Source organism: Salvelinus fontinalis, chromosome 7 (assembly GCF_029448725.1).
Source record: "Salvelinus fontinalis isolate EN_2023a chromosome 7, ASM2944872v1, whole genome shotgun sequence".
In the NCBI taxonomy this organism is placed as follows: Eukaryota; Metazoa; Chordata; class Actinopteri; order Salmoniformes; family Salmonidae; genus Salvelinus; species Salvelinus fontinalis.
Genome location: NC_074671.1, coordinates 42,583,980 through 42,606,313, shown reverse-complemented (window position 1 = coordinate 42,606,313; position 22,334 = coordinate 42,583,980). Strand labels below are relative to the sequence as shown.

The following is a 22,334-nucleotide window of genomic DNA, read 5'->3' as shown; positions in this document are numbered from 1 at the left end:
AAAGTACATATCTCTTGTTTTCACTGTGCGTATGGGTACTGTGCATCATGGCTGGATAGGCTGCACTCAAAATCCATGCCATAAACAACCGTTGTTATTGCTAAAAGCAGCTTTTGGTTGGTCTTTTAAATATCCCCACGAGCGCTGCCTGAAATTGGCACTTTGGCGCACGTTTTTAAGGACACAGCTAAAATATTGACACCCCTCCCACCTCCGCACAAGCAAGCTCATATAAGCCAGGTAAATTATCAATCCTGGCGCTAGGGTTTGAAAATAGAAGAGCGCCGGCTTTAACAGGTCGAAATTGCAAAGGAAGCGTACGTTTGACAATTGCGCTGGTTTAATGGGTGTGCGTGTGGGCGGGCGGGTGTGTGTGTGTGTGTTTTACAGAGGCTCTTTACATAATTGACACTTTTTTTTATTCTTGCTCAAATTTTGTTGAGTCAGATTGTTCAGAGAGAGCTATGGCTGTTTTCCAGAAGAGAAGGAGCGGAGTAAGGGGGCTGGGGGGGATTGAGAACAGTGAGGGGGAAGGGGTGGAGCGCTGTTCACTGTGTTCTCTGAAACATGACAGTTCCCCTGGTGCCGTTTGTATCAAGCGTCTCAGTGTAGGACAAATGATTTAGGATCGCTTTTGCGTTTTAGATCACAGCAAATGACATAACATAGATAGAGGGCTGAGTAGATCCTTAAAAAAAGTCTTCCTACTATAAGACACTTGATACTGTACATATGGGCCCTGTACTCCTTTCCGGTCGGAAGTGCAGCGCTTCCTCATCCTCCTCGACTGCACATTGACTCTGTACCGGTACCCCCTGTATATAGCCTCCCTATTGTTATTTTACTAATGCTGTTTAATTATTTGTTACTTATGTTTTCTTTTTTTTTACTTACCACTTTTTTTTCTTATAAAACTTCTTAAAGCATTGTTGGTTAATGGCTTATAAGTAAGCATTTTACTGTAAGGTTTACACCTGTTCTATTCGGCGCATCTGACAAATCACATTTGATTTGAAGGGGCTGTTCCTGCATGAGGGTCCCTCTCCCTGCATGAGGAGGCCTTATGATGCATGAGGCCTTTTGATGCATGAGGGGACTCGATACCTGAATAAGGAGGCCTTCTCCTGCATGAGGGGATCCTCTCCCTGCACGGTTAGGCCTTCTGCTTCTGCTGCACGAGGAGGCCCTCCTGCACGAGGAGGCCTTCTGCACAAGGAGAAAGGCACAGTGATACTGTATAAGGGCCGGCCTCTCGGTGCAGCTCTGTAGCTGTTTCCTCACACATGTCAAGGAGTGGGGAGCCCTCGGGGAGAGGCAGGCTGGTCATAGCTCCTTGTCTCTCTCCCGTCACCCCTGGCACCTCTGTCATACACCAGACAGACACACACACACACCCCTGTCACACCCCACAAAGGTCAAGCCGTTTCCACTGTGACAAGGCCTGACCTTTGAAAGCACAGAGATGCAATGGCTTGGAGGAAAGGCTTGCGCTAAGGGGGATAAAATAACAGGATACACGGTCCTCTGGATGTGAAAAAGGTTAGGGAGGAGTAGGGGGTTAACGTATTTCCGGTGGGGTCCCCATAGCTCCTTGGTGATTAAAATCTGATCGGCCAACTAATTGCCTCAGTAAAGGGTGTGACATTAACGTTAGGCTAATGTCACGCAGTCAGAGACCTCAACAGCTGGGCGCTATTCTTTCATGTTGCGGTATTTTAGCTGTGTCTTTCCACAGCGTCAGACGTCCGGCTGTGTCCGTTTCATTCATTTCATCCGTTTCATTTTTTCCTCACAAGCAGTTGTGTCACCGTAAAATGTCAAAGGATCAATCAACTATGGTGTCCATATTAGGACAGCCTCAGTTCCAGCAGGACTCGTTTCAATCCGTCCTAATATGGACAATGTAATCAACTTTCCTCCATGTTTGTTGTCGTCTGTGTTTCTCAATCGCCGCTAAACGCAAACTGTGCTAGCCATGCCCAGGAAGTATCATTACACTGATGTAGCTATTAGCTAGCAGCTATGTTTTTGGACTGCAGATGCATCCAGATTCTGCCCTAGCAGTCTTGCTTTCCAGATGTTCGAGTTTGGTGTGTCTCTCCAGTCATTGCACTCCTAAATGACATCTTAGGGAAAGTATGAATGCTTGGAAAAAAAGGTTTTGCCATCTTGGATGCAGAGTTTTACATAGAAATGATCAGGAAGCACAAGTATACTCGAAAGCAGTGGTTCCCAAACTTTTGGAACGGAGCCTGGAACAGAGTTTCCACAAATTCCCATGATGCGATATATGGGGCCATGGGTGGATGATAATATGATTAGGACCTTGGTTAGATTGTGGTTCGAATGCAGAGATGACCCAAACCTTTCCCTCTGTCATTGCATAACGGAACCAGGGTTGTCCCATCTGGTCCCAATAGCATGGCCACTTATCGCCGATAACATTCCTAATGCAGTCTGTAGACCATGTGCTGCTGTGTGTGTGTGTGTGTGTGTGTGTGTGTGTGTGTGTGTGTGTGTGTGTGTGTGTGTGTGTGTGTGCGTGCGTGCGTGCGTGCGTGCGTGCGTGCGTGCGCATGTGCCTGCATGCGCATGATCATCCATTTGAAGGTGAACTAGCTAGGCCCATTCATCACCCATGGAGCCAGTGGTGTCTGGCCTGTCCTGACAGGGCCCCAGCCACTGGTCTGACTGGGCTGTGGATGGAGGTGGAGACAGTGGAGACAGTCGAGACCCATGGAGGGAGGGAGATGTCTGGGCTAACAGACCCATGGAGGGAGGGAAATGTCTGGGCTAAGAGACTATCACCGCCTGGCTCAGTCTGTCACCTCATCTGGGAGGGGGAGGACGGGAGGGAAGGAGTGTGGGAGATGACCTCAGACTCTCATTTAGGTGTGTGGAGTAAGCACTAGTCTGTGAGAAGCAGAGGTTGGGAAATTGTATTGATTGTAATTGGGCAAACTGTTGATTAGTCAGAAAGCTGTGGTCATATTCACAATGCGGTGTTTCATTGAGTATGTTTCATTGAGTATGTTTCATTTTGAGCATCTTGGATGTAACTGACAACACTTATGTGTTGTGCCTCCATAGAAACCAGCACGCTGGCTGACACAGCCACGCCGACTTTGTCTGGTCCAATGGAGAGTAGCACTGCCCAGCGGTCGGGCAGAGGTGAGTGTCTGTAAGCATGCTGTGTGGAAATGTTGCATATAGATACTTTATGTTTGTATAATATTGTAGAATGTTTGATGATTGATGTCTCTCTCTCTCTCTCTCTCTGTGTGTCTTTCTCTGTCCCTCTCCCACCCTTTCTCTCCAGGAGCTAGCTCCTCCCCTCCGTCAATGGGTGGTGTGTGTGACTTTGAGCAGGGTCTGTGTGGCTGGACTCACGACCTCAGCGCCCCGCTCCATTGGTCCCTCCACAGCAGCTCCAAAGCCCCAGCCCAGGGCCCCAGCCTGGACCTCGCTCTGCCCCCCACCGGTGAGTCTCCCTGAGCATAGCACAGCTAGCTTCCCCCCCTAAATCGGGGTTGGCAATGGTGGTTCACAACAACCATGTTCAGAAGGCAAGAAAGAGGTTAGATAGCCACTTGGGCTAATTTAGCTTGATATACAGTAAAGTACTTGTTTGGTGTTTGTAAACATTTGAATGTACAAAAACTCTGTTTGAGCCCCAGCCGAGGCTGATTTTGTGACTTATAAACACACACAACCACACAGACCTACACACACACTCACACGCACGCATTTATAACGTGTAACTCATCCACTCTGCTCTATGTGACTGCGCTACAACTCTGTGATGCTAACGGATTGTTCCGGGAGCGTTCTGGGCAGGAAAAAGTTAAGAACCAGTAGCACTTATTAACTACAGAGGCAAGAGATTCCAGAGGAAAAAAACTGGAAAACCATATTCCCAGCCGAGCATTCCTGCCCCTCGATTACCTTGCAGGCAAATCTCTGGCTCCCTAAGTAGCCTTCCATGTACTTAGAGCAATTATTAAGTCCCCTTTATACATACCCCCAGATCAAAAAAGAGTGAAGCTTTTGGCATATTAATTAAAGATATGAGCGGTTTGGAGTTTTTCTTTGAGGTTTTCTTACACTGACCGTGCTTTAAATGACATCCTATTCCCTATATCGTGCACTACTTTTGACAAGGTCCCTATGAGCCGGTCCAATGGGTCCTGGTCAAAAGTAGTGCACTATAATAGGGAATAGGCGGCCATTTGGGACTCCGCCAAATGAGGGTTAAAGGGATTGTTATCCTGACCTTGTTTTAAAATTCATTGGTTTTTGATATATTTCGAATGGGGCCCATGAAATATTTAACAAGCTGCAGCTGTGAAGAATTAAAGGGGGAGTTTCAGGACCTGCTCGCGCTCAAAGTGGTTGGGAATCTCTGATGTCACCTGGGCCTTAGATCGGGGAATCCCTGGGTACGTAGGTCGAGGATTGTAGCCAAATCATCCAATCAGATCGCCCTGTTAGTGGTCAGCCTAAGAGAGAGGTTCTCTCTCTCTCTCTCTCTCTCTCTCTCTCTCTCTCTCTCTCGCTCTCGCTCTCGCTCTCGCTCTCTCTCTCTATCACTCATTCTCCCTTTCTATCTCTCTCATTCTCCCTTTCTCTCTCTATCTCACTGTCCACGCTCCCCCCTCTTTCCCTCTCTCCCTCCCTTTCTTTATCTCTCTCGTGACCCAGAAAACCCAGACCCAGTAACCTCTTGATCTCTCTCTCTCTGTAAAATGTAAAAACATAACAGCTGGAGAACTCGCGCCGTAGCATATCAACGTGTGGTGCCCGCGGCGTCGATAACGAGGCCCGCGTTTGTGGATTGAGTTCTCTTTGTCTTCGCTCGCTGCAGGAGACTGCTGAGAAAATGGATTAATAATGCTGTTGCATCACATCACGTGAACGCGCCCCTCTCGATTATGAGCTGTCTGCCGAACAAGCTGCGGAACAATGGGGGGAGCGTTCAGAGACGCCGGGTTCACCCGAGGTGTAGGGAGAGGGGGGCCTCTGCGAACGCATTAAGATCAGTTTGATAAAGTGGGGATGTTTTCTGTGTGGTGAAGACCCACACGTACACACACGCAGACGTACGGACGCATGCACACACTCGCGCACACACACTCATACACCCGTATACACACAGTCACACACACACACACACTTGCATTCACACACTCGCGCATGCACACACTCACACACAGATAGACGCACAGCGATCGACAGTGCTGTATGGTGCTGCATGGGAGGGCTCCTTACAAACACACACACACACACTGATGTGACACACACACTAGAGAGCAGAGGGGGGCTGTCATCGTGACAGACTATTAGGGTGGCTACACACACATGCACATACTGCACAGTATAATACACACTTCAATGTACTCAAGCTTTCTCTCCCTCTCACATACAATACAAACTTCAGTCGTCTTCCAGATTTAAGTTAGGTACAAATTGTAGAGTGTACATTTCCTTGATAAAGTGTTAAATTCATTACAAGTGAGTTATCTGCATTTGCATTATGGATGCTGATTGCTGTCCTTATACAGTTGGTCTAAACCTTTAATATAATCAAATAAATGATTTAGTTCCCTCCACGACAGCACATTATTTTACGACGTACATGTAGCTACAGTAACCACCATAACATGGACACAAAAGAGCCATGCTGAATTTAGTTTGCAATCAATCAAACATTTATTTTTCTATGAAAAATAGTCAAGCTTGTGGTTCTACAGCTTCTTATGCTGTGATCCACACGTCAAGGTCTCTGTGATGGACTGAGTCTTTTGGCTGTGACACTGACCCTCCATTTTTTGGGAAAAATGACCCTTAAGAGTCTCTCACATTTACATCCTCCTACTCTTGGGGTCAAACACCTGGCAATTGCTGCTGCTCCTCATGTCGTCACCATCTCTCTTAGTGCAGGCTGCTGATTGGTTGTTGGAGACTGCTGTCTGGCTCGATGGCCAAAATATAGCGGCATTCTGCTGGCTAGATGACAAAAATGTAGCGGCTGCTGATTGGCTTGGCCCGAATGTTGTCTTGGTAGTGGCTTCTGATTGGCTGGGCCAGGCTGTTGCCTGGCCTTTAGCTGCTGATTGGCTGGACCAGACTGTTGCCTGCCAAGTGGCTACTGATTGGCTGTTGTCTTTCACCTCCACAACAACATCAACATCCATTGGCTCCACATCCTGATGACAATGCACTTGATTGTTGTTGTTGATCTGGGGCCCCTCTTTCCAGTCCATAAAATGGTCCTGGTCTTGTCCATAGCTGGAGTTTAGCTGAAAGGTGGCAGGGGCTGAGTTGGGCTGGAACTGGCATGCAGGTTGGGTGTTCAAAAATGGACTTTGCCATTGTCCCTGCAATGAATCAATCAATAAATCACATTGTACTTATAAAGCCCTTTTTACATCAACATTTGTCACAATGTGTTTTAGAGTAACCCGCCCTAGGCCCAGGGCTCTGGTCAAAAGTATTTCACTAGCTATATAGGGAATAAGTTGCCATTTCAGACTAGTCACTATAATCTAGGCCAAACAAACCTGGTTCAGGACCTGGTAGGTAGCCACTCCAGGCGCGGGAGATCCTCCAGTCATTTGTGTAATCAGCCATGAGGCGAGAACGTCCTTTGGAACCATCTTCAACACTTTCCAGATGAACTGGTCCAAAGGGAATGGATGGAGGGGCCCGAACTGGCTCAGATATTGGAGATAGTCCATTATTGAAAGAACTTGACGTAATTATATATTGTTTAATTGTTCAGAGCAGATAGCAATGTGATAGGCAATGCTTTCAAGTGCCTAAATGATTTGGTTGACCTCTAGAATGTTGCTTCACAGGTGTTCGGATGACATCACAGCTGCATCACAATCGAGGTCAATGACTATGACATTGTGCACTGTGCTCATCGAGTTCTGTTTCTATGGTCTAGCTTCAACTAAACAAATATAAAGGTCCATTCCTTAATGAAAATGTATTTTCTATGAAATAAATGTTTTCTATGAAGCTGAGGGATGAAGCTGGATAAATGTAATCACCAAACAATTCGTAGATGGAGCTATAGATGCAAGGACTGAAAGTCCATGGGGTCAAAATGATAATTTTAATCATATTTTGAAGATAGACATTGTTTTCAATTTACACCTGTTGCCTGAGTACAGGGGACATAGCATATACTATTTATATATATATTACATAATTACATGTCAGTTTGTAATATATAACGGTTTATACATGAACATTCAGCTGGAATATGGGGATGCTAATATCCATAACTTCATTGTACCTAGTGCCTCTTGGACAATATACACACGCATACACGCACGCACGCACGCACGCACGCACGCACGCACACACACACACACACACACACACACACACACACAGTGATTTTTATCTGTAGTTCCCTCACCTAACTGCTCTAACACACACTGCGATAAAGCACAGGTGATCTTGTCAGCAATGTGTTGATACTGGCCCACTTAACTCTACATACACACGCCCTGTCAGGTTCAATCCCTCAAAGGATTCCAAAGTCCACATCCAATTTACTAACTAAACATCCTCTTCTATAAACAACTGTCTGCGTTGAACCCAATGCTATTATGTAATGGGGTCTACCTGAATAGCAATGGGAATGGCTCCCTTGGGTTGGCTGTGAATTCATCACCTTCCCTTAGTGCTTGACTCTCTCACTGACCCTATTCTTCTGTTAGGTGTGTTTTGATATGTATCATATCCCTGTGCTATTGTAAGTCTGACCTTGTAGTTGTGGTATTGTGTGGTTTTATTCTTGTGTGTGCAGATGCACTGATGTGCGCACGTGTGTGTGTGTGTGTACACTCCCTCGTGTGTGTGCACATGTGCCTACGTGTATGTATTGCCCATACGTGTGTGTATACGTACTGTGTTCCCCTCACTGCAACATCTCAAGTCTCTAAACCCACCACTGCATTGTCTCCCTTCCCCACACAGACCTGAATAGCTACCTGTACATCGAAGCCAACCCCAAGATGGCGCGGCAACGAGCCAGGATCCTAAGCCCCATGGTGGGACCCGACACGGGGCCTCTCTGCCTGCTCTTCTCCTACCAGCTGTGGGGAGAGGCCCAGGGCACCCTGCGCATCCTTCTCCGCGATGCCCATCACAAGGAGACCCTTCTCTGGGCACTCCGCGGCGACCAGGGCCCCGTTTGGAAGGAGGGTCGCACCATCCTGCCCCGATCCCCCAAAGAGTTCCAGGTATTCGGGCGTCAGCATGCTCCTCTCTCCCTTCCATAAAAATTGCCTGTTGGAGTTAGCTGGAGAAGAGTTAGCTGGAGAAGAGTTAGCTGGAGAAGAGTTAGCTGGAGAAGAGTTAGCTGGAGAAGAGTTAGCTGGAGAAGAGTTAGCTGGAGTTAGCTGGAGAAGAGTTAGCTGGAGAAACAAGCAGAAGTATATTACTAGTGGTTATGTGTTGCAGTGGTCCATATTCATGGTTATCGATTCCATGTATAAGATGTATCCCTGCATCTACATGTAGGTCATTTGCTTCTTCCTCCTCCTTCCCCTAATCTTCCTCCTCCTCATTCCCTTACTCTTCCTCCTTCCCTTACTCTTCCTCCTCCTCCTTCCCTTACGCTTCCTCCTCCTCCTTCCCTTACTCTTCCTCCTCCTTCCCTTACCCTTCCTCCTCCTCTTCCTCCTCCTCTCAGGTGGTTATGGAAGGCTTCTTTGACCACGGAACCAAGGGCCATATCATGATCGACAACATCCACATGAGTTCTGGTACACCTTTGGAGGAGTGCACACGTAAGTCTGCAGATTATACAAACATGTGTACACACACTCACTGACACATATACATACATGTGCATACACACACATACATACATGTGTATACACACACCTGACCCTCCAGCACCCCAGTTATTTTCCTCCGTCATCCCACCACACCACTCAACTTCTGTTCCCCCCTCTATCTCTCTCTCTCTCATTTCTTCTCTACCTCTGTCTCCTCCTCCTCTCCTCCCTTGGGGTCCCCGACCTGTCACTCCAGTTGTGCTTTAAACACCCCACACACACACAACACAAACACACACCACAAGTTCCCTCATCAGAATTTCGGGGATAGACTGACTGGTACTTCTGAAAGCCGGGGCGAAGAGATGAAAGGAGAGAGAATGAACGAAAGAGTGGAGTGTTATTCCTCTGCCAGAAAAAGAAAGGAAGAATAGAAAGTAGGCCATAAACGCCCCGTGGGCCCCTGCGATGCTAATCTATGTTTCGTTAGATTTCTTCTTCTCCTCTCGTATCTGTAAACAGAGCTTTCCAGAGCCGTCAAAGCAATAGATCCGGCACAGGTGTGTGTGTGTGTGTGTGTGTGTGTGTGTGTGTTTGTGTGTGTGTGTGTGTGTGTGTGTGTGTGTGTGTGTGTGTGTGTGTGTGTGTGTGTGTGTGTGTGTGTGTGTGTGTGTGTGTGTGTGTGTGTGTGTGTGTGTGTGTGTGTGTGTGTGTGTGTGTGTGTGTTGGGCTTTTTAATCTAGCCAGAGCAGGGGGGGTTTAGGAGTAGGTCTTAAACAGATCACAGACAGACCGTGGGTTTTGAGCCAAAAACCTGCCATCATCGAGTTTGACTTCATAGAGTTGGGCTGTGTGGGGGGGGGGGGGGGTACGGTAGTGTGGTTGTGAGACGAAAGATGAAAACCCGTCCTCCCTCTGTCAACCGGTGTGGAAGTGCCTCTCCCCCTCTCTACCCATTTTCTCCTTCTTCCTCATTCCCAAGGCATGCTGGGAGTGCTCTTATCAACCAGCGCAGTCGAGTTTGTTCACAGCACATTGGTGTTACCGCCAAAAAGTCTCCCCTTCCCAAGTCACCCCTCTCGCAGGCCCCAATTCTTTTTGTTGCCTTTCCAAGTCAATCAGACTCAACGTTGTGTGTGCAGTCAGCCAGCCAGGCAGCAATCTTCCCCAGCTCAACTGGACTCCACAACTTTGAATGACTCAAACTTCACACCCTGCCCAGGGACTGCGGTTGAAAATTAGCCGGCTGGCTAAAACCGGCACTTTTACTGAAACGTTGATTAATGTGCACTGTCCCTGTAAAAATAAACTCAAACTCAAACACAGTCGCCCTCCAAGTCTCCCAACTCACAATAACACACTCTTTGACATTGCATTCTACCCCAAGAACACATACCTACAGGCTCTTTCATTCTATTTCTTTTGAGTTGCAGTACTGAGAAAGTTGTCAATAGGCTATAGAGTGATATCAGTGCCAACAGAATCCGAATGAAATTTGTTTAAATGTTTTTAGCTGACTTTCCTAGCTATTGTTCAGGTTATAAACAGTCTTGTTTCTCTCTTTCAGATCCCTTTGCTGCCTTCCCTCCCGACATGACAGGTGAGTTTGTGCCCCTTTAGCCGTGTAATGATGTCACTTCCTGTGCAAATGTTTCCGCTTCCTGCTCGCTGCGCTGCACTGTACAGCTTTGGTTAATGGGAGCTTTGCTTGATGGCACCCATGTGACAAGCCCAGTCCAATCAAGAGAAATGGGTGTGCAAGAGCTGTGTTCGCCACTTGATTAATGCTTCTTTGGGGACAAACGATTCCCAAAATCATCATCAGCATCCAGACATCATCAAACGACATCAGAGCCCACTGAATCCAGCAGAATCCAGTTTATTGCAGAGAAATTCATACTATTGCTTTGACATGTCTGCCTCAATAGAAATATTGGGAGAGCTATAGGGGATTGATGTTATTGCTTGATATAGCGTTTTTGGCTGCTGATTCCAATAAGATAAGAGCTTGGGAATTTGTGTGTGTGATGTGTGCAATTTTTTCCTCCACCGTGACGCACGCAAACATATACACAGACACAGACACACACAGACTCATACACACACACATGCACGCACGCCCACACAGACACACAAAAGCACACACACAAAAACTCACACATACACACTTCCTAGTGAAACGTAATCAAATAGAGTGACTCAGCTGCGACGCCGGTGTCTCTCTCATCCTCTCAGCTCTGTCTAATGAGCGTGTGCACAGTGCAGTGGCAGGTACACGCACCATTTCCCTCTGTAATTATGTGACATGGTCGAATACTCAGGATGGCTTCAACTCTACACCGTACATGGAGTCTCTCAGCTATCTCTCACTTTCTCCCTCTCTCTCCCTCTCTCCTCTCTCTCCCTCTCTCTCCCTCTTTCCCTCTCTCCCTCTCTCTCTCCCTCTCTCTCTCTCCCTCTCTCTCTTTCTCTCTCTCTCTCTCCCTCTCTCTCTCTCTCCCTCTCTCTCCCTCTCTCTCTCTCTCTCCCTCTCTCTCGCTCTCTCCCTCTCTCTCTCTCTCTCCCTCTCTCCCCCTCTCTCTCCCTCTCTCTCTCTCTCTCTCTCTCTCCCTCTCTATCCCTCTCTCTCTCTCTTTCTCTCTCTCTCCCTTAAACTGCTGGTTTTGGTCCATTTTCTTAGATCAGACCTAAGAGTTCTTGGAAACTGTTGTCGGCGTATGATTTCACAGACGTGTATGAATAGGAAGACGTTGTTAGGGCGATTGCGCAAAGAATGTGAGAGGGGTTCATAGGATTGAAGTGGAGGAGCTGTGTTAGTAGAGGAGGGTCTCCACTGAGATACTTCTTGGCCTGAAGAGGAAAGAACTGACCAAGAGAGCAACAAAAACAAAGACTAGAACAGAACAGCAATGTGTCTTCCAAATAAATCCATTTGAACCTGCCAAACATATTCCATCACTGTGTCCAAATTAAAGAGAGAATAATCCAGAACATTCCTATGTGGACTCCATGGGGTCTTATGATTGGTCAGTGGAGCACTGGGATTTCCTGTACCAACAGGAAGTAGTGGCTCCTCGTTGGAGGGCGTCGTCACGTAACGTTGCATCAGTGACTTTTCAATTGAATGTACAAAAAGTCAACAACGTACACAGTTTGTGTCTTGATCCAACCCAGGTGTCAATCATAAATCAACCACAGGGCTTGAAACCTCTTTGGTTTGATTTCGTTCAAACTGAATTGATGTTTGTTCTCAAGTTAATTAGGTATCAATTCATATTGTTCAGATGTCTCTGTCCAGTGGGTCTGTGTGTGTGTGTGTGTGTGCGTCTGTTCTGTTACAGCTAATTATCACACCCTTTGTTTCACACCCAAGTTATTACATGAGACCTTTATTCATTGGAGCATTGGATCAATTCAATCCCACAGACTCATTTAAAATCTGTAGCTATACTGCTCTTAGTGTGAAAATCACCTCTCTCACCATCGACTGCCACCCAAGCTTCAATCCTCAGATCCAAAAAACCCTGATGCATTTGATTTGTTTTAGCCATTATCTGTGATGAATAACTTTTTTCCCCCGTTTGAGCTGGCATGCTTGTGCATGCCCATGTGCTCGTACGCCTGCTGTTCATGTGATGGAAAGCCACAGGGGAGGAAAAAAAAACACAAAAAACAAAGCAGTCCATTGGATGTGCTTAGCTTGCCTCCTCTCTACTCCCCCCCGAGCCAACATATTCCTTATCTCTCCACCAGGGGGAGGTGTTCCTGGCGGGAGTGACCCCACAGTTGACACGTTGGCGCTGCCACTCATACCCACCCTCTGGTACTACCTCGTGGCCGCCGGGGGTGCCCTGATACTCCTGGCAGTGGCCATCTTGGTACGGGCGCTCTGTTGCCATCGACGAAGGCTGGCAGCGAAGAAGAGCCAGCTCTCTGTGGCCTACCACAGCCAATCCCAGTACTTTCAGTACTCCCAGTGCTCAGCCAGTAACCCGGTAACGGCCGCTCCAGGGACGGAGCCCGTGCTCACCGTGAGGCTAGACAACCACGGCCACCAAACATATGCCCTCTGCTGAAAGGAAGCGGTGGGGCTTACAGCTAAACACCTCCCCTTTTGATGGCATGGATCACGGATGATGGAACGGGGGACAAGGATCGGAGTGGTATTGACAGTGACATTTTCTGTTAGGTCCTGCTTTCATCAGCAGCGGATGTTATTGTTCACAGACTAACTCTTCGAACACTATTTCTATCATTTGAATCTGCCTACGGACTACGGACGTAGTTTCGGTCACTGTTTTTATGGGGGAGTTGGTCGTTGACATTTCACACTTCAAACTGTGGTGATGTGATTCAGAGAGAGATGAAGCGATCTATGTGAGTGGCTCGTTTCAAACCCAACCTCCAGCCTTACAGGACTTTTGGTTCTAGTTCTGGTTCCTAACCCCCCCCCCCCCCCCCCCCCCGAGGGCTTCCTGAAATCGCACCAGCACGGACACACTCGGTGTGGGCTAACCTCCCGGCCCGGTGTGGGTGTAGTAGTTCAGCCATGTAAGACCTCCAGCGCTGTCGGACCACAAACAGACAAGTGAGAGATACTGTCTTACTGACAGCTCCACTGGAACACTCTGAGGAGAGAGAAGAGCGGGAGGAGAGGGAATGCTACAGTCAGAGACAATGGATGCGCTACAGGAGAGGCTTCATTATAAAGATAGCGCGCCAGGACAGGCTAAGGTGTCAGTGTTACTATTACTGAAGGAAATGTTAAATAGATGCACTGTAACGATTACTTGTGTTTTGTTTATTATGCGCGGGCCGGGTTATTGGGTATTCCAGTTGTAAGACTAAAAGCATGTTTGAATATGAAGTTGAGCATTTTTTGTGTCACTCTTATTGACCTGAGGAATCAACCTCATTCACGCAGCTCAAGAATAATATTTCAGTAGTCCCACACCGGAAACCCTGCATCAAGCTTTTGATTGAATTATGACCCCTCAGTCAGTCTGTGAGCAGAGTCCCTGTCTTTATAATATCATTATCAATCATCATCATCATCATCATCATCATCATCATCAGTGATTAATGCTCATTCCCACATTGTTTGTGTTCTATCTTGGAAAGTCCTCAATGTCGTCACCCATGTGACAACATGTGGCTGGTAAGCCCCACATCCAACTCTATGCAATACTCTCAAACAGCTGTAAGACTTTTTTTTTCTGTTGCGTGTGCTCTTAGTTGAGAATGCACCAAAACATCATGGAAACCAGAGACAAACTACAAACGATGCTTCCCCATAACTTAAGATGGATGCTGGCGGGATGCATCCGTCATTAGAACATTGAGGGTATAAACAAAATGGCAAAGAATGTAATGGTATAACAACTGGTGGCCAAGAGAATTGGAAATATGTTTCAAATGGGACCAGGCCCAATTATGATAATAGTTAGCACATATTTAAGTTGGCTGGTTTGTTAGTGGTTATGTAGAGCTCTGAGAATCAGATGGCCCTTAAAGGGGAAGTTCACCCAAATTACAAAACAGTGGCCATGTAAACAAAGCCTAAGCATGGATTCTATAGACTGCTTTCAGGGGATTTTTTTTTTTTTTTTTAATTGTGTAGTTTGGTTGAACTATCCCTTTAATGATAAACAGTTATCTATCTCACCATTATAGTACATCCAGAGCTAGTTTAGTTAAATACCTGCCCATTTAACCACCACATATGTCAAAGGTGTTTTCCGATCTCAAAAGTAGACTATGAGATGAGTCCACGTCCCATAGTTGTGTAGATCCAGCTATATGCCTCAACCTCGAATGAGTGGAAAAGATAAACACCAAATAAAATCAGCAAATGATGGTGCTTCCATTTACAACCGGTGGCCTGGGATGTGAACTTATCTCAACATAAGACCAATTCCCAGGTCTGAAAGCATCTGACAAACTTTGAGTTTGGAATGAACTGTCCCTTTAAGTAGGACAACCGTGTTTGGGTTAGAGTGATGCCTCCACAGAATTAAATAGAACATTTCTATGGAAGCCACCATGTTATCTGTTTTTTTTTTGAAGAAGGCTATAAGGACCATAGAGTCTTCCCATTAAGTTGGGTGAATGTGTGTGGCAATCAGGCTTTTTACTTTTCTCAGAGTGAAGAGGAGTTTTTTGGCATCCACTCACAATGTGCTTTTAAATCAACTGCGGGTTGGGCACCCCACTCTGTCCATCTCACCATAGGTCCGCTCCAAGCTCTTAATATCTCTAATTAGGTAATGGAGCGATAACATTTATTTAGGCCGTAGTAAGCACTTTTCTCTTTTCCCATCTCCTGCACACACAGACACAATCTCTCACGCAAACACACACACACCCACATGCAGTCTCTCTCTCACACATGCGCACATGCACCCCTCCCCCCACACACACACCAGCAGCCAACAGCAGTTGCCCCTGGAGACAATATTAATGATTCTCGTTGAGGGCTCCAGTTAAGGTGTTCCTGCCAAGCACTTACTCCCACCTCTGTCCACATGCCAAGTGTTGCGCACACACCACTCAAGATGAAAATAAACCTGAAGTTAAAGTGGCGTTTTCAAAAACAGCGTCGGGGTGAATTTTGGGGGGGTTGAACGGAGGGCTAGGCTTATGCACTCCTAAGCACCACTCTCAGTGCTGATACTCATTGGTATCTCATGATGATCACACCACATCGCAACGCAGTGGGTGGAAGCCAGGATGGGAACTGTGTTTGATTATCTCTTTGTCTGTTTAGCGCTCAATGCATAATCTATTTGTATGATGATGATGATGATGATGATGATGATGATGATGATGATGATGATGATGATGATGATGATGATGATGGTAAAATTGTTTGCTGATACTTTACTTGGGCTTTGCACCTCTTTGTGAGCTATGTCAAAAGTGTGATTTGAAATAGTTAAATGAATGTGAATATAGTATGATCTGTGGTAATAAAGTGATATTTTTCTACATTGTGGTATGTGTCTGTATGCCATTGGACTTTAGCAGCCCCAACACATATTATAGAAATTCATTACTGTAATTAGTAATTACAGTGAAGGAAGATTTGACATAGACAGCTTACATTATTGCATGAAACCAAAATGTACTGTATGGATGCTTGGCATTGTACATACTTTGTACAATTGTTCTGTTGTATCTTCTTCTCTCATAGATAGGAGACCAGAGTTTGGAGACAGCAGACTTTTTAATGGCAGGGACGAGTTAGATGGAGGTAAGTGCTTCCATCAACTACAATGTATTTCATGTGTCCATTACTGCAATAAGTTTTTCCAAATGTGAAAAAACACCTCGTTTCTAATAAGCATCTCTCTTTTTCTCTCCTTCTCTACTCCTTTCTCTCTCCCCTCTCTCTCTCTCTCCCTCTCTCTTCTCTCTCTCCTCCCTCTCCCTCTCTTTTTCTCCTGTCGTCCAGGCTGGGCGTTCCCCGAGGAGTTGAGTACGGCGGCCCCGTCCTCCGAGCCACTGGAGACGCGCGTCTCCTCCTCAGCCGACAAGGACAACTCGTGGCTGTATACGCTGGACCCCATCCTGGTCACCATCATCGTTATGAGCTCCCTGGGCGTGCTGCTGGGCGCTGTGTGCGCCGGCATGCTGCTCTACTGCACGTGCTCCTACAGTGGCCTGTCATCGCGTAGTTCTACCACGCTGGAGAACTACAACTTTGAGCTGTACGACGGCCTCAAGCACAAGGTGAAGCTCAACCAGCAGCGCTGCTGCACCGAGGCATGAGGAGAAAGAGTAGAGAGAGGAGAGGGGTAGAGGAAAGGAGAGAGGCGGCCATTTTGAGGAAATTATCTTCTCCTTTGTTTTCTCTCCTTTGCTTGGAACGTGAATTTCCTTTCTGAGCTGAAGGACTACACCTGCCAGATGGAAGGACATTTTGGGGAAAATACACTTTTTAGACTGATCTTGAGACCCCTCCACCCTGCTTCAATCAAAGTGGTGCAGTCCAGGGTGGGGTTTTCTGGACCAAAACCAATGAGGGAAGGACTGGGTATTTCCCAAAGTGGTCCCTATAGCAGACTGTTCCATTGCCAGGGGAGTTCAAATATCAACACATATCAATACCTACTATTCCCCCCTCCCCCCAAAATTGAGAACTCCATATAAATACATCATAGTTTTCTAGGTCTAGTTTTTAAACTGGAAAGATGTTATGCTAAACTCCTTGACACAGAAAACGCCTTAGACAGGTGTTCATGCAGTGCTTAGATAGTATTTCTCTATCACGTGGACACAGTGGCCTAGAACCTAGTGAAGTGAATTCTTTATGAAGTGTTTTTGTTGAGTTAGACTCTTGCGTCTCTGTAACACATCAGCCTCAGTTCTCCGCCCCATTTTCTGACAGGTCTGGGGTATTTTTAGACTAATCACCGTCTTTGGTGTGTCTTTTTGTTATTTGTTCAATTCTTCTCTGTTTTCTTTCTCGTTTTGGCCTGTTGCCAGCCTGTGAATGCTGATAAAGAAAGGAGGGAATGGGGGGAGAAGGGGGGGGGGTTCTAATCATGTTCTCTTCTAAACGTGTTCCGTTTGAAGATAGAAAGCAAGGGAGTTTATTGTTAGATTTAGTTTCAGGCAGTGGTTGCCGGTGGGTTTGTATCGAAAAGGTTGGCGGTCGTGTTTACAGTAAACTGTGGCTAGGTGAAGTAAAGGGTTAAGGTGGAGATGGTTTTGGCCAGTGCAACCTATGGATTGCTGGGAAATCCAAGCAGAGACTGAATAGCCATCTACAAATGAGAACTGATGAAGAGAGAAGAAGGAAACAAAAATATGAATCAATGGAGCACAAAGTCCTAAATCAACCTCTCTGGGAACAATGTACTCTGTGTGTTGGATGAGTAACGAATCAACGATAAAACGCAAAGTGGGATACAAAAACAAAAATATATATATATGTTCTAGATCGTTACTTGACAGTGGACACACATCTGAGCTTTAAGTCAGCGATTGGTAGAGGAAACACCAATGGAAGGACACCATTTCCTCAGAGTGGACCAATGTGGTCTTGGTGTCATGGTTCTTCACTTGTGCTCTCCTCGTTTGATGTTTGTTGCTCTTTTTTTCACACTTTGGCTCCATTTTGCGTTGTCACGGTGAGGCTGGCGTTTTAACAGGAAACAGGTTTATGGGGAGAGGTAAATCAGGAGGATTTAAACACACATCTGCTCCCTCTGGACTCTCTAGCCTTGTGAAGGAGGAGTGGGAAAGAGAACAGTAAATCTTTCCACTGTACCTCAGACTTCTCACTTTCACACACACTGATCACACACACACACATGCATACACAGCGTGCACATGCTAGCACGCACACACCGAAGAAAGAGTATCCTGGTCATTCTGATGCAATGATGGGCATGTATAGGGCTGTGTGCGTCTGGATGTACTGAAGTGGACCCAGGCTTGTGCTGACCGAGAGGCCCAGGTTTTTTGGGGGGGGGTCGCTGGGCCGTGAGGTAAAGTCTATCCCCTTCTCCCTTCCGCCCTCCACCCCACCAACCCACATTCCCTCTCCTATCCCAGAGGCTCCCATCACTGGACCCCACGGACTCTCTTCCAAGTGCCTTGGAGCTTCTGTGATCCAGCTTGCCTTTGTAGCCCATATCAGATTACAGATACAGAAACAGTAGCACAATCTGTCTGGGCAGGAGGGGCTAAAACACACCTCCCTGGGCAAGAATGAGTCAAACTCACCCCTCTGGGCAAGAGAGGGGCTAAACCTCACAAGGACGACCCTGACACTGGTCAGACCTAATTGTTGCTTGGGGGCTTTGTACAGAAATGTTCTTTTTATGATTGTTATTAATATTGTTATTATGATTATTTAATAAAGGATTTATACCATACAGAGAATGTTGGTGGTCATTTGTCTTGCTTTGTGTGAGTTTCAGATGGGTTGTTAGTATGAGGACACTGAGGTAACCTCGGCGTATACACACCCACACTCATACACAGTACATTGTGTCGTCCATAGCCATGTACACACTTGTACACTCTAACAAACACCCTCACAGGCACATTTCTATTCACACACTGTACACTGTTTGTATTCACAAACTCTCTGTATAGGTCACACACACAGGCTTTCAAACACAAACATGAAAACAGACATGCATACACACAGTGTCAGCCAGCCATAGTTTTCCTCTCATCTCTCCATGGCCTCCCATTAGCCCAGACCTCTAGTCGCCCTTGTTCAGGAGCTCCAACATCAAAGCTTTGAAGTGCCCAGTGTCTCTCTCACACACACACACACAAAGCACACACACACATATGATTACTCTGCTTCCTCCATTTACATGGCTCCCCATCTCCTACACATGGTTTTGTTTGGCCATGTCAGCCCTCATACCTAAACACTAACACAACCAGAAGGTATGGCGTGTAACATATCCGTGATTTCAAGGATTTCTCTGGCTGGCATTGGTAAGAGGGAGGAAATGGATACAGTCATAATATGAATAGACTGTGTATTGAATTTAAAGGGAAGTTTTAATGAAATTACGTCAATTCGCTAAACTATCCCTTGAAGGGGGAAATTTGTCTCACAACAGACCAAAAAGGTAATTGTCTCATATCTTTTTATATCCCTCACAATGGATTGACAACATTCACTGTTAGCTACTTCCTGGGAACTGTGGCTCAGCTTTGAGTTGGGCTCTTTACTGACGGTGTAATACCCACTGCTACACAACCAGTGATTCAGAGCCTCGACACATGTTGTTACCCAGTCAAAGTGGGTGCGCGGCTGTTAGCACGCTCTGCGGTGCAACATAACAGCCCAATTATGGTCCCTAAACGCAACACCCGAACCAACAGAGGAGCACACCACCATCTGTTAGCTAGCGCGCAAGTGTGATTGATCCCAGCAGAAACGAGCACACCAGACACAAACCATGACCGAACCGTCAACAAGAAATGACCAAAGAACCCTGATCAGTTCTTAGACTCAAATTATATTAAAAAAAAGTTAAATAATGTTTTGCCAAATGATGTTTTTTCCCTTTTCTCTGTGAGTTGGAAATGGAATACTCCACATGAGCTTTTTCCTTTCCTGACATCAGAGAGACGTCTCGCTTCTAACGTTGCACCCGGCCAGACCAGCCTTCAAAGCATCTGTAAACTGATAGGGCCAGATTAAGAGCGGCAGCGCCAGTAGTGGACACACAGCTCATTACTCATTCTGTAATCACAGTGTCTGTGTGAGGGCTACAGTGGTTGCTCCACTAAAAGTTTTGCAATTATGCTGCGGGACTTTGTAGGTCCAATCATTTATTTGTATCTTGATTATATGTAGAGAGGAGAGTGTTGTGTGGTGTGATTGGGTGTTGCTGTATATTTTGTTGGTTGTTGGTGTATTTGTTGAATGTAGGTTCGTTGGTTTGAGTGGATTTTCTCTGTGACTGAATCGACAGATGAGAGAGAGACCTATTGACAGTCTGGGCGAGTGGGATCTGATCGAGATGGAGTGACAGTCCATTCAGCCCATCAGTGATGAACAGGAGCGGACCCCAGAGAAGCACCAAGAGACTGACCCAGTATCCCTTTCAGCAGTATCCAGACCCCTCACATCACTCCCTCCCTCCCCCACACACACTCCTTCTCCCTTCCACTGAGCAGCCCCCTTGTCTCACAAGGCACGCTGGGAAGTCAGCCCAGTCACATCCCTGCCTGTCATGTCCTGTGTGCCAATGGTTCAAAGCTTATATCTGGGTCAGAGGAGGGGTGTACAGGGGATCCGGGCTGCTGCTGCCATAGAAATGGAATTAGATTCTAGAATGTGACATAAGGATTGAACCAATCTAGAATAAATTATCCCATTCAAGTCAATGTTCTGTGATAGGTGGACCGGCGGCCACATTGAGTGTACCCATAGGAGTATTTCCATGGACTAACCTAATTACGTCCCTTCTAGTAATTATATTTCTATGACCGCTATCGCCCAAACACAGTGACATCCACAGCCACCTATCTAAACATTTACAGAAAGACAGGCTGTCACTCTTTCCTGGCGATTCATTCTCATCTCCGCCACTACAGGATATGGCTTCTGAAAGCAAATAAATGGAGGAAATATTAGAACAAGAACATAGAGTATCTCTGTTTGTGAGCTCAAACTAGGCCAGACTCAATGTGGGGTCTGTGTCCCAAATGTAACCCTATTCCCTGCATAGTGCACAACTTTGTAGTAGTGTAAGTACACCACTATATAGGCATTAGGTTGCCATTTGGGACGCAACCTGGTTCTCGCTCCCCTGTCATGGAAGGTCATCATGGAGGAAATTCACTCAATATACATATTCCCTGTGAGCTGATTGAATGATGCGCTCTTAAAGCTGAAGACAGCACTCCAAGAGGAAACGGTCAATTGTCAATGTATTGCTCTGTTTGTGATTACCATTCAGATGGTAATTTCTCAAGGTATTAGTCGACCTTTGAGGTCAAATGTTTTTCCTAAAGATCTAATATCTATGGGGCTCCCGAGTGGCGCAGTGGTCTAAGACACTAGCATCTCAGGCGTCAATGCAGTTCCTGGTTTGAATCCAGGCTGCAACACATCTGGTTGTGATTGGGAGTCCCATAGGGCGGCGCACAATTGGCCCAGCGTCGTCCAGGTTTGGCCGGGGTAGGCCGTCATTGTAAGTAAGAATTTGTTCTTAACTGACTTGCCTAGTTAAATAAAGATAACATTTAAAACATAAAAACAACCTCATAGATATAAAGTCTCCTGTTTAGGGGACCTGTGTGGTTTTGGTACTGGTTCCGACCAACATTTTTGCTTGTACATAGATCTGTGGACACTGTAGATCGAAGCGGTAGCCCTGGTTCTCACGGACACAGAAGTATATCTCTACCGCCTGTGTCACATAGGATGTGAAATCTGACACCACTTGAAGCTGGGATTTTCCTCCTACCATTTCATTCGCTCTTATGACTGTCCATCAACTTCTGGCTAAACCCTACATTAAAGCCACTAATTAAGCACATGCCTGCAATCCTTATGCCACATTCAAAGCAACTGGGAACTCCGGCTTCAGTGCATTCAATACAACTGGGAAAAATACTAGCTCCGACTGAGAAAAATTGTTTTGAAGGGTCATCCAACTCGGAATTCCAAATCGGAAACACTGGCATCTTTCTAAAGCTCCGAATTTCTGACCTGGAGATCACAGACATCATGATTTGACCAAGGTTTTTTTTCAGAGTTTCCAGTTGTCATTACATCATAGAGCAGCAGGGAGAGGGGTTTGGTCACTCTAGTACATTCAGAGATTGATTTATAGTCAACTTTATCAAAGTAATCTAAAATAATTCAGAGATTTTAAACAAAAAACATATTCTGTTTGTCATAGATGGACATGATTAATATGAGATGGAAGGCAAGTTCCTAACGAGTTCAGGAAGCCAAGCTAGAGCTCTGTGTGACGTTCACAGCGGTGGGGGAAGACGTTTTGTTTATGAGAGACCTTTACATTTTTATTTATTTATTTCACCTTT

At 46.1% G+C, this 22,334-nt stretch overlaps 1 protein-coding gene across 2 annotated transcripts in view; it reads left to right on the top strand.

Moving 5' to 3' along the window:
- Positions 1 to 18,689, top strand: part of LOC129859496 (neuropilin-2-like) — a 64,074-nt gene extending 45,385 nt beyond the window's left edge. Inside the window, exons 11-17 of one of the 2 annotated variants that reach the window (XM_055929347.1) lie at positions 3,091 to 3,171; positions 3,320 to 3,481; positions 7,993 to 8,258; positions 8,711 to 8,807; positions 10,366 to 10,398; positions 15,991 to 16,050; positions 16,252 to 18,689. In XM_055929347.1, coding sequence (XP_055785322.1) covers positions 3,091 to 3,171; positions 3,320 to 3,481; positions 7,993 to 8,258; positions 8,711 to 8,807; positions 10,366 to 10,398; positions 15,991 to 16,050; positions 16,252 to 16,568 — 1,016 coding nt within the window. In that variant the 3' untranslated portion in view covers positions 16,569 to 18,689. Of the gene's footprint in view, positions 1 to 3,090; positions 3,172 to 3,319; positions 3,482 to 7,992; positions 8,259 to 8,710; positions 8,808 to 10,365; positions 10,399 to 12,551; positions 13,259 to 15,990; positions 16,051 to 16,251 lie in introns of those variants that run through there. The other variant, XM_055929348.1, reaches the window with a different exon arrangement.
- The last annotated feature ends 3,645 nt before the right edge of the window (positions 18,690 to 22,334 follow it).